Source organism: Colobus angolensis, unplaced genomic scaffold, assembly GCF_000951035.1.
Source record: "Colobus angolensis palliatus isolate OR3802 unplaced genomic scaffold, Cang.pa_1.0 Scaffold179, whole genome shotgun sequence".
NCBI classification, from domain to species: Eukaryota; Metazoa; Chordata; class Mammalia; order Primates; family Cercopithecidae; genus Colobus; species Colobus angolensis.
This window is the reverse complement of record NW_012114921.1, coordinates 4,867,804-4,880,463: the sequence shown is the minus strand read 5'-3', so window position 1 is coordinate 4,880,463 and position 12,660 is coordinate 4,867,804. Positions and strand designations below refer to the sequence as shown.

General features: G+C 38.6%; 1 protein-coding gene across 2 annotated transcripts in view; it reads right to left on the bottom strand.

The window, feature by feature from the left end:
* NARS2 (asparaginyl-tRNA synthetase 2, mitochondrial (putative)) overlaps positions 1–12,660 on the bottom strand; it is a 139,097-nt gene that overhangs the window by 110,723 nt on the left and 15,714 nt on the right. For both annotated transcript variants that reach the window (XM_011938906.1, XM_011938907.1), the window contains exon 5: positions 8,920–9,000. In XM_011938906.1, the coding sequence (XP_011794296.1) occupies positions 8,920–9,000 (81 nt within the window). The remainder of the gene's footprint in view (positions 1–8,919; positions 9,001–12,660) is intronic.

Genomic DNA, 12,660 nt, shown 5'->3' with positions numbered 1-12,660 from the left:
TCAAAAATGTTCATAGCAGCATTATTAATAATGAAACAGGTTAATGGTTATGCAGAAACAATACAAATGTCCATTAAGTGATAAATCAATAAACAAAACATGATACATCCAGAAAATGGACCAGCTGGATATAAAAAGGAATGAAGTACTGATACATACTACAACAGGGATGAACCTCAAAAACTTTATACTAAGTGAAAGAAGCCAAACACAAAAGACCATACATCGTACGATTCCATTTATATGAAAAGTTTCAGAAGAGGCAAATCCACAGAAAGCAGATTTGTGGTTACCTAGAGCTAAGGGTAGGAATGGCAAGGGGCTGCTACTGGGTACAGTTTATTTTTGGGGTGATGAAAATGTCCTCAAATTAGATCGTGGTGATTGGCTGTACAACCCTGTGAACATACAGAAAATCACGGAACTACACACAGTTGTGTATTGCTTGAGGGGGACACGTTCTGAGAAATGCATCACTAGGTAATTTCACTGTTGTGCAAACATCACAGAGTCTATTTATGCACAGACCCGGTATATCCTACTACCCCCAGGCTACAAACCTGTATAACATGTTACTGATACTACTGAATACTTTGGCAACTGTAACACAATGGTAAGCATGTGTGTATGTAAACATATCTAAATATGGAAATGGTACAGTAAAAATACAGTATTATAATCTTACGGTATTGCCATGGTATATGTTGTGATCTGTCATTGCAATGTTGCTATGTGGCACATGACTACACTTTCATATTTTATGGTATGTGAGATATGTTCCAATAAAACAGTTTTTAAAAAACCCTGCTCCAGGCCGGGTGGCGTGGCTCATGCCTGTAATCCCAGCACTTTGGGAGGCCGAGGCGGGTGGATCACCTGAGGTCAGGAGTTTGAGACCAGCCTGGCCACAATGGTGAAATCCCGTCTCTACTAAAAATACAAAAATTAGCTGGGCATGGTGGCAGGCACCTGAAATCCCAGCTATTCGGGAGGCTGAGGCAGGAGAATTGCTTTACCCGGGAGGTGGAGGTTGCAGTGAGCCGAGATTATGCCACTGCACTCCAGCCTGGGAAATAAGAGACTTTGTGTCAAAACAAAACAAAACAAAAAAAACACCAAAAACAACCCTGCTCCATCTCATCCCTAATGCTATCTGACTTTATTTCCTATGATTCACCAATATGAACCTTCTCATCCATTTCTCCACCCAGAGTCTAATAAAAACCCCTACACTTCATTTTATTTTGTTTTTTATTTTAGGTTTGGGGATACATGTGAAGGTCTGTTACATACACATGTGTCATGGGGGTTTGTTGTACACATTATTTCATCACCCAGGTATTAAGCTCAGGACCCAATAGTTATCTTTTTTGCGCCTCTCCCTCCTCCCATCTCAAGTACACACCAGTGTCTGTTGCTTCTTTCTTTGTGTTCATAAGTTCTTATCATTTAGCTCCCACTTATAAGTGAGAACATGCAGTATTTGGTTTTCTGTTCCTGCATTAGTTTGCTAAGGATGATGGCCTCCAGTTCCATCCATGTTCCCCCAAGACATGATCTCATTCCTTTCCATGGCTGCATAATATTCTATGGTGTATGTGTACCACATTTTCTTTATAAAGTCTGTCATTGATGGGCACTGTATCTTTGCTATTGTGAACAGTGAGGCAATGAACATTCGCGTGCATGTGTCTTTGTGGTGAGAAAGGAAAATACATCTTGGGGCCCCAAAATCACTAAGCTAAAGGGAAAAGTCAAGTGGGAACTGCTTGGGCAAACTGCCTCTCATTCTATTCAAAGTCAACCCTCTGCTCACTGAGATAAACGCATATTTGATTGCCTCCTTTGGTGAGGCTAATCAGAAACTCAAAAAAAAACACAACCACTAGTCTCTTATATGACCTGGAAGCCCCCACCCCACTTTGAGTTGTCCCACCTTTCTGGATCAAACCAATGTTCATCTTACACATACTGATTGATGTCTCATGTCTCCGTAAAATGTATAAAACCAAGCTGCGCTCGGACCACCTTGGGCACATGTCGTCAGGACCTCCTGAGGCTGTGTCACAGACACGCATCCTCAACTTTGGCAAAATCAACTTCCTAAATTGACTGAGACCTGTCAACTTTGGGGTTCACAATATTTCGGCTTCACACTGATAAAATGCTTTATATTCCTCTGCGTATATACCCAGTAATGGGATTGCTGGGTCAAATGGTAGTTCTGCTTTTAGCTCTTTGAGAAATCACCATACTGCTTTCCACAATGGTTGAACTCCCTCCAATAGCATATAAGGGTTCCCTTTTCTCTGTAACCTGGCCAGCACTGTTATTTTTTTTGTTTGTTTTTTAATTATCGCCACTGACTGGTGTGAGATGGTATCTCATTGTGGTTTTGATTTGTATTTCTCTAATGATCAGTGATACTGAGCTTTTTTTCATATGCTTGTTGGCCTCATGTATGTCTTCTTTTAAGAAGTGTCTGTTCATGTCCTTTGCACATCCCCCTTTTTTTTTCTTTTTTGAGACAAAGTCTCGCTCTGTTGCCCAGGATGGAGTGCAGTGGCATGATCTCAGCTCACTGCAACCTGCGCCCCCTGGGTTCAAGCGATTCTTCTGCCTCAGCCTCCTGAGTAGCTGCGATTACAGGCATGTGCCACCACGCCCGGCTAATTTTTGTAGTTTTAGTAGAGACAGGGTTTCACCATGTTGGTCAGGCTGGTCTCGAACTCCTGACCTCAAGTGATCCACCCACCTCGGCCTCCCAAAGTGCTGGGATTACAGGCATGTGCCACCATGCCTAGCCATTTGCCTACTTTTTAATGGGGCTGTTTTTCTCTTCTAAATAAGTTCCTTATAGATCCTGGATATGAGACCTTTGTCAGATGCATAGTTTGCAAATATTTTCTTCCATTCTGTAGGTTGTGTGTTTATTCTGTTGACAGATTGTTTTGCAGTGCAGAAGCTCTGAAGTTTAACTAGATCCAATTTGTCAAGTTTTGTTTTTGTTGCAATTGCTTTTGATGTCTGTCATGAAATCTCTGCCAGAATGGTATTGCCTAGGTTGTCTTCCAGGGTTTTTACAGTTTTGGGTTTTACATTTAAGTCTCTTTAATCCATCTTGACTTGACTTTTGTACATGATGTAAGGAAGAGGTCCAGCTTCAATCATCTGCATATGGCTAGTCAGTTGTCCCAGCACCATTTATTAAATAGGGAGTCTTTTCCTCATTGCTTGTTTTTGTCAGCTTTGTGGAAGATCAGACTGTCTGTCATAGATGTGTGGCCTTATTTCTGGGCTCTTTTATTTTGTTCCATTGGTCTATGTGCCTGTTTTTGTGCCAGTACCACGCTGTTTTGGGAGTATAGCCTTGTAGTATAGTTGGGTAACATGATTCTTCCAGCTTTGTTCTTTTTGCTTAGGATTGCCTTGGCTATCCGGGCTCTTTTTTGGTTCCATATAAATGTTAAAATAATTTTTTCTAGTTCTGTGAGGAATGTTGTTGGTAGTTTGCTATGAACAGCATTCAATCTGTAATTTGCTTTGGGTAGTACAACCTTTTTAATGATATTGATTCTTCCTATTCATGAGCATGGGATATTTTTCCATTTGTTTGTATCTTCTCTGATTTCTTTGAGCAGTGTTTTATAATTCTCATGTAGAGCTCTTTCACCTCCCTGGTAAAGTGTATTCCTAGGGGTGTGTGTGTCAACTGTGAACGGGACTGACTTTCTGCTTTGGCTCTCAGTTTGGTTGTTGTTTGTATATAGAAATGCTAGTGATTTTTGTATACTGATTTTGTATCCTGCAACTTTGCTTAAGTTATTTACTAGCTGAAGGAGCTTTTGGGCCAAGGCTGTGGTTTTCTCTAGATATAGAATCCTGTCGTCTGCAAACAGAGATCGTTTGACTTCCTCTCTTCCTATTTAGATGCGCTTTATTCTTCTTGCCTGAATGCTGTGGCTAGGACTTCAATACTATGTTGAAGAGAAGTAGTGAGGGCATCCTTGTCTTCTGCTGGTTTTCAAGAGGAATGCTTCCAGCTTTTGTCCATTCGGTATAATATTGGCTGTGGGTTTGTCATAGACAGCTCTTATTATGTTCAGATATGTTCCTTCAATATCTAGTTTATCGAGAGTTTTTAACATGAAAGAATGCTGAATTATATCAAAAGTCTTTTCTCCATCTATTGAGACAATCATGTTTATATGATGAATCACACTGATTGATTTTTGTATGCTGAAGCAAACTTGCATCCCAGCAATGAAGCCTACTTCATAGTGGATTAAATTTCTGATGTGCTGCTGGATTCAGTTTGCAAGTATTTTGTTGAGGATTTCTGCATCAATGTTCATCAAGGTTACTGGCCTGATATTTTCTTTTTTTGTTGTGTCTCTCCCAGGTTTTGGTATCAAGATGATGCTGGCCTCACAGAATGAGTTGAGGAGAAGTCCCCCCTCCACAATTTTTTGGAACAGTTACTGTTAGAATGGTACCAACTCTTCATTGTACATCTGGTAGAATTCCGCTATGAATCCATCAGGTCCTGGGCTTCTTTGGTTGGCAGGCTATTTATTACTTATTCAGTTTTGGAGTTTGTTATTAGTTTGTTCAGAGAATCAATGTTTTCCTGGCTCAGTCTTCAGAGGGTGTATGTTTCCAGCAATTTAGAGGTGTTCGTAGTAGTTTCTGATGGTTGTTTATGTCTGTGGGGTCAGTAGTGACATTCCCTTTGTCATTTCTAATTGTGTTTATTTGATCTTCTCTCTTTTCTTCTTAATTAGTCTAGCTAGTGGCCTATCTTACCAATTTTTTCAAAAAACCAACTCCTGGATTTGCTGATAGTTTGAATGTTTTTTTGTGTCTCAGCTTCCTTCAGTTCAGCTCTGATTTTTGTTATTTCTCATCTTCTGCTAGCTTTGGGGTTGATTTGTTCTTCTCTAATTCTTTCCATTGTGAAGTTAGGTTGTTAATTTGAAATCTTTCTAACTTTTTGATGTGGGCATTTAGTGCTATGATTTTCCCTCTGAACACTGCCTTACTTGTGTCCTAGAGATTTTGGTATGTTCTATCTTTGTTCTCATTATTTTCAAAAAAACTTTATGATGTCTGTCTTAAATTCATTATTTACCCAAAAGTTATTCAGGAACATGTTGTTTAGTTTCCCTGTAATTGTATGATTTTGAATGATTTTCATTGTGTTGACTTCTATATTATGCTGTGGTCTGAGAGTGTGTCTGGTATGCTTTCAGTTGTTTTACATTTGTTGAAGAATGTTTTATGTCCAATTATGTGGTTGGTTTTAGAGTATGTGCCATGTGAAGACAAGAAGAATGTATATTGTCTATACCTCATTTTAATTCTCTGATTCTTCTTACATTGTTGTTCTTACCTGGAATATTCTCTCTAAGGTACAGTCAGGTCACATATTCATTCTGAAGGTTTTTCTGACCAAGTCAATCCTCAGTGACCTACCTCATTTTCCTCTAGATTCCATACCACTTATAACTGGTAACACTATATCCTCAAATGTCTACCTAAAGCAATTCCACCTTATTTCCCATCAACTTCTAGTCATACTGAAAACCATGGAACTGTATACAGTTGTGCATCGCTACCAAGCCAAAAACTAAGATCTTTATATCACCTTCTGAGAAGTCAGAAGAGGAATAACAGCCACATCACCAAAGAGAACAGTTTTAGCCAGCATAAGGAAGTCCCCTTTGCTTTAGCCTTCACAAGAAAAATAACTTTGTAAAGACCAATTGTTTTTTGTTTTTTGTTTCTGCTTTCCTCAGCCTTTTTCTGTCTATAAAACTAGCCTCTTCTGTTTTATAGAATGAAGTGTTGCCTGATTCTTGAATGGCAAATGAAAGTCAATTAAGATCTTTAAACTAAATTTGTAGTAATTTTGTCTTTGACAGCCACAACCTGTAATTCTTGCCTTAATCTCTTTTTATCTCCTCAAAGACAAACTTATTGTTCCAAATTACAAAGACCAAACCTAATTTTGGGAACTCAGCCAGGGCCTTAGGACAAAGGGGAAAAAGTGTACAAACAAGGAATTTTGTAGGATAAGTAACATCAAGAGTAAATGAAAAGTATGCTCCTTCCCTCATCAACTGCTGGCAACTCACTGGCTTGACAGGATAGAACCTCAACTACATCTTTATAGCATAGCATCTTGAACACAGACGGCACCAAATGACCATTAATAACAAATGCCTTGAAGGAAACTTCTTACGATGTATTCAGTAGTCCTCAAATCTTAACAAATATTAAAGTCTTAAAGCAGGAAATGGAGATGAGGGAAAGTCAAAGTAAAATGATAGGGCATGCATTCACTTCTCAACAGAATATTAGAAGTGCACATTCTTACTGTGTTTTTTCAAGGTGACCTCTTAAAGCTGCCCTCTTATCTGTAAAAACAGTACTTAATGACACTTCACTTCTGTCAGAGAAAAAATGTGCACCATTATGAGAAGCAAGAATTTAAATATGAAAGCCCACCTCCTCCTAAAAGGGGTACCAAAATTCAAATTCCTGTGCTTCTACAGGCAGCCAGGAGGAAATCAACACAATGAATCCTGGAAGTGAAGTATGTGAGGTGGGATAAGAAGGAACTCCGCTTTCAAAGGATAGAGGATTGGCAGGGACAGAAGACAAGTCTTTGTAGTTGAACTTCTGAGAGTAACAAAGACAGTAGGTCAACACAGCATAAAAGCCAGATAGCACAGATCAGCTGAAACCTGAGCTAGATCCTGACTGTAGGAGCATAGGATCAATGAATTCAAGAATTTCTCTTTCTGGTACTCTGCACAGGCAAATTTAATCCCACAAATTCCTTTCCCTGGCTCTGAAATAATATGAACATAGTACACTTCTCATTTGTTTAGCTTCAGAAATGTATTTTTTTCCTCTTCCTATTTATTCACACTTATCTGGTAACTTGTCTTAGGTTATTTAGAGGCCAAGATACATATATATATCTCTATGTATCTTGGTCTCTTCATTAATTCCTTTTTATTCATAAAGACTCCTTTAAATTATACCTTTTTTCCCCAGTCATTTATTGAATATTCAGTGGTTTAGACTAAGGGATTTAGAGAAGTATTTACAGTGAGTAATTCTTGGCTTCAATATGCAGAAAATTAAAGTGCCAAGAGAAAATAAACACCTAGAAGAGAATGTTTTCCAGAGTTTACATATGGTTATTTTGTCATCTGCTTCCTTCTTTGAACTCATATATACAAATGCTAATACCCCCACTCTAAATGTTCAACAAGGCATTTTTATTCTGCTTTTTGCAGAATGCTGATCAACACCAAGATTTTTTCCAGTCATGTATAATGAAGACAGCATTTGATTACCATTCTGAATGACTTCAACATATCAGGACAACTTCTCCCAGAGAATACTTTGTTCAATAATACAAAGAAGCACCACCATTATTAAGAGTCAGAAAGGGCCGGGCACGGTGGCTCACACCTGTAATCCCAGCACTTTGGTAGGCCGAGACGGGAGGATCAGGAGGTCAGGAGATTGAGACCATCCTGGCTAACATGGTGAAATCCCATCTCTACTAAAAATACAAAAAAAAAAAAAAAAATTAGCCAGGCGTGGTGGTGGTGGGGGCCTGTAGTCCCAGCTACACAGGAAGCTGAGGCAGGAGAATGGCGTGAACCCAGGGGGCGGAGCTTGCAGTGAGTCAAGATCGCGCCACTGCACTCCAGCCTGGGCGACAGAGCGAGACTCCGTCTCAAAAAAAAAAAAAAGAAAAAGAAAAAAAAAGAGTCAGAAAGCACTGAACCAGAGAAAGTAGTTACATACAAATTTTGTCATTTGATAGAATCAACCAAATATATAAACAAGAATCCTGACATCTTAAAGATAAAGAAATCAGTAAACAAATAAAAGAAGTACCAAAGCACCACTCATGATCATACTATTCTCTCTGTCCTTAATTATACAACCGGTCAATGATTTTAAATAGCTATCAAACTGGTAAATGCAAGGTTTTTGACTGTCTCCAATAAGAAAAACTGATAACTTAAAAAATATCTGCAGTAAGGGCAGGCTGAGAATGCCTGACATATACAAGGAACACAAAAAATGATTGCTAGACAAATTAAAGGGCCTTCATGGGATGAAGAGAACGTAAATCATTCTTATGAAAAAACGTATTTTTTAAAGACTTTGAAAAAATGATATTCACATGTATACTCTTCCATTTTTATTTATCTTTTAAAATACAATTTATGTCCACAAATATTAACTGTGGATTGAATCTGCATAAAAGAGCTTAAAATCCTCATTTACCTCTTCGAATTTCTCTAGTTCACCAATTCACTGTAACTTAAGAAAAGTAAATAGAGTGCTAAATTAAAAATTCACTCTTGGCCAGGTGTGGTGGCTCACGACTGTAATCCCAGCACTTCGGGAGGCTGACGTGGGCGGATTACAAGGTCAAGAGATCGAGAACATCCTGGCCGACACAGAGAAACCCCGTCTCTACTAAAAATACAAAAATTAGCTGGGCGTTGTGGCACACGCCTATAGTCCCAGCTACTTGGGAGGTTGAGGCAGGAGAATCGCTTGAATCCGGGAGGCAGAGGTTGCAGTGAGCCGAGATCACACCACTCCACTCCAGTCTGGCCACAGAGTGAGACTCTGTCTCAAAAAAATAAAAAAATTTTAAAAACCCAAAAATTCACTCTTACCTGTCACAGTGTAAGATGGCTGGTAATACAGGAAATCAGACTGGTTTGAATTGTCTATGTAAGTTTTTCAAGGATTTTTATTGACAATTTCAGGTGCTGCTCATAGTCTTCTGTCCACAAAACTATTATTAAATTTCAGACCCTCAGAGGAAAAATATTAAACAGCAATGTGCCCCTCAAGATGGGAAGCAAAACTTACTTCAAGTTGAAAAAGTTCTCCAGCTCCCTCAGAGTCATTGGATGTGATTATTGGAGTATGAATATGTACAAAGCCACTGTCCTGAAAAAGAAAACCACAGTTTTCAAGATATTTGCATATTCAACAATTCCAAGAACACACATCCTCTTATAGTATTAAAATGGCACAGTAAGCAAATGCTGTATCAAATCCCTCCCTAATCCCCCAAATACTAAGAATACTGAAAATCAGTTGAGTGTTTTAACTACACACAGGGGCACAAATAATTGTATTCAGGAAATACACTTAGACATTAACCAGTCCAACCTCTTCATTTCAAAGATAAAGAAGTTAAGGACCAGACAGATTTAGTGACTTTCCACAAGTTACACAATTAGTCAGTGGATGAGCCAGGACTGGAACCTAGGTCTTCATGCTCTCTCTTTAGTACTATATTTTCTTCCCTTTTCTATAACATTTTTGTGGTGATTTAACAAACAGGTACACACACTCTAGGCTAGTGCATAATGATGTTACCCACGTTGCTAGGGGAATACAAAGCAATCAGTATAAACTTATCTTGAAATATGACCTCAATTGTAACGAACGAACAAAAAAGGAGAAAAAGTAGACAAATAGAGACTAAATAAACAAACAGCAAAAAAGGGCAGAAATGATCTTTAGGAAGTCTCTGTCATTAAACTGATGGGCCAATGGACTCCACATGGCACAGGCAGTGTACTTCCTTTGCCTGAAGGAATATTCTGAGCAGCAGCAATCCATCCACTAGTGAGGTCCCCAATTGCAGCCCTTCTGAACAAAAATCTGAGACTATTTCCATTAGTGAACCACAAAAGCTGTTGCTAGTCAGACTGATATAATCCAGCAACTTCAAGGTTACGCTTCTTTCACTTTGATTATGGGTGTAAGCAAAAGGTTACACACAGTGTAGATGTTTGCAGGGTAGGACTGCAGGTAATAAAAAGTGAATTTATAATAGAAAGGTAGGAAAATATATGCTTAATGCAAAATGTTGGCCTTGGAATCAATACAACAAATTCTTTTATGCATATCTCTGCCAAGTTTGGTGGAGTATAGATTGTCTCTATGCATTACTAGGGATGTCCCAAATATGACCCTTCTCAAATTCAAGTATTCTGGCTATAATACACAGTATTCAGTTAACAACTCGCCTTATGATGTGGACTGATTAAATATTCAAGCTCTAAATTAGCAGTCTCAGAAAGTTATTAAAATATACATTTAATCTGACAGCAACATGCCTAGAGGTGCTGCACAGAGCACATTATAGAAAACCAATAAAATCTGATCAATAACATTACCGCATAAAATTTTTATCTCCTAGGAACCAAGAATCACGGACGTGAAACATTTATTCCACATGAATGCAGGCAACTATGAACATGAGTGTAGTAAACAAAGAAAGGAAGTGAAAAATCCAAAGGAAACGAGGGTGGGGAAGGGGAGGTGGAGAGGGAGGAGAAAATTTAACGGCTAAATATGATTGCCCAAGTTAGAACTGGTCAAATGCCACAAGAAACAGCAGTGTAAATCTTATGAAAATAACTGTATCGGATTTTTAAAAAATCACACACCCTAGTGGGAATTACTTTTAACACTTAACTAATGCTAAACATTACAAAAGGGCCCAGCAGCTTTCGCTACTTTAAAACTGCAAGGCTTATCAAAGTTCCTAACATTACCAAACGCATAAAGGAGAGAGTACAAAGGAAGAATAATACAGCCGTGCAAACAAAGTCCAAAAAAGTGAAAGTGGGTAGGGGAGTAAAAAGAAAAAAAAGGAAAGTAAATAGCAAGAAGTGGTTAAGTATTGTCACTATGTGCCTCAAATAGGTTTCCAGTGTCACTTACTTATACTGTCTCACAGCAAAGGGGTTCCTAAGTAGAGTACATGAGGGCCAGAGAAGGGGCCAAAAATAAAAGCAAACACTTTCACCCAATTTTTCAGATTCCACCCATCACCTCCAAGTATATAAATATTTTAACACACATTCTAAAACCAAATATTTTATAAGACTCTGAGTATCCCAAAATTATAAAGTTCATACATTATGGCCCATATACACCACTAAGAGAAGACTAATAGATTACCTTGTTCTTTCACATGTAACTGAAATAACTATCTTTCACATGTAACTGAAATAACTATCATTTAATCAGAATCAACAAAAAAGGAAACGTGAAAGGAATTGTTAGCCACAGGCAGGCCACAGACAACACAAACTGACAGCAAGAAGAGATTTAAAAAATGCATAAAGAGGCCAGGCGCAGTGTCTCAAGTCCTGTAATCCCAGCACTTTGGGAGGCTGAGATGGGCGAATCACCTGAGGTCAGGAGTTTGAGACCAGCCTGACCAATGTGGTGAAACCCGGTCTCTACTAAAAAATACAAAAATTAGCCCAGTGTGGTGGTACACACCTATAGTCCCAGATACTCGGGAGGCTGAAGCAGAGGTTGCAGTGAGCCGAGATCACGCCACTGTGCTCTAGCCTGGGTGACACAGCAAGACTGTCTCAAAAAAAAACCAACCAACCAACAAACAAACCAAAATCATAAAAAGCAGTCACAGGAACTCAAAGGCATAGCAATCTGGAGACCTTCTACACAAAGGTAAAGAATACTCCACATAGGCTGGGCACAGTGGTTCACATCTGGACCTAGCACTTTGGTTGGTCCAGGCAGGACTGCTTGGGCCTAGGAGTTCAAGACCAGCTTAGGCAACAGAGTGAGATCCCGTCTCTACAAAAAATACACTTTAAAAAACTAGACAGGCACAGTGGTGCCTGCCTGTAGTCTCAGTTACTTGGGAGGCTGAGGTAGGAGGACCGCTTCGGCCTGGGGGATTAAGGTGGTAGTAAACCATGATTGCACCACTGCACTCCAGCCCCGGCAACAGTATGAGACCTCATCTCAAAACAACAACAACAATGATAACAAAAATACTTCACATAGTCAGTGGCAGGCTTTGAAAACGCTGCCATACAGAGGAGAACAATCCCTGATACTCACAGGAAGAACCTCGGCTCATTGAGAAAGAAAGAGCGGAATCTTTTTTACTGGCTCACTGAGGAAGACAGGAAAGTAAGTAATCCATTTTAGGAACACTTCCACTGGAATTTAGAAAAAATTGATGCCTAAAGAGAAAATTCCTCAGTTATTTCAGAAACTTGGCTTTTCTGAATGACTCATTCCTTGAGGATTCTCAATAGCCAAGTTTTAGTACAAAACAAGTGTGTCAGTTTTATGAGCAAACAAGGTTAAACAAAAAATATTTTTCATACTCAAACCAAGAAATAACCTTAGATCCTTAAAGTGTCTTAAAAGTACTGTTCAAGTTTCTATTTCTCCCCACATTTCTATAATTTAATTAACAAAACTGAAACTTACAAAAATTTATTTGGAGGCTTAACATCTTTTTGCAAACCCAAAGTAACAGATCAAAGAAACACTACAAAATACTAGGTAACATATAACCGTTACTTAATATGCCTCACAGTACTCCAGAAAGGCTTCTTTAAACAACTGAATCCTAAGTATCACACACAAAGGTAGGTAAGTATCACACATAAAGGTAGGTAACAGAATTATATTCTCCAGGTCTTTACAATTACTAAGTGAATTTATTACTACTCAAAAAGTATCTATTTTTGTAACTACTCTACCACGAATGGTACTAAAATTCAAGTTATTTCCAACCACTTGAATTTTTTTTTTTTTTTT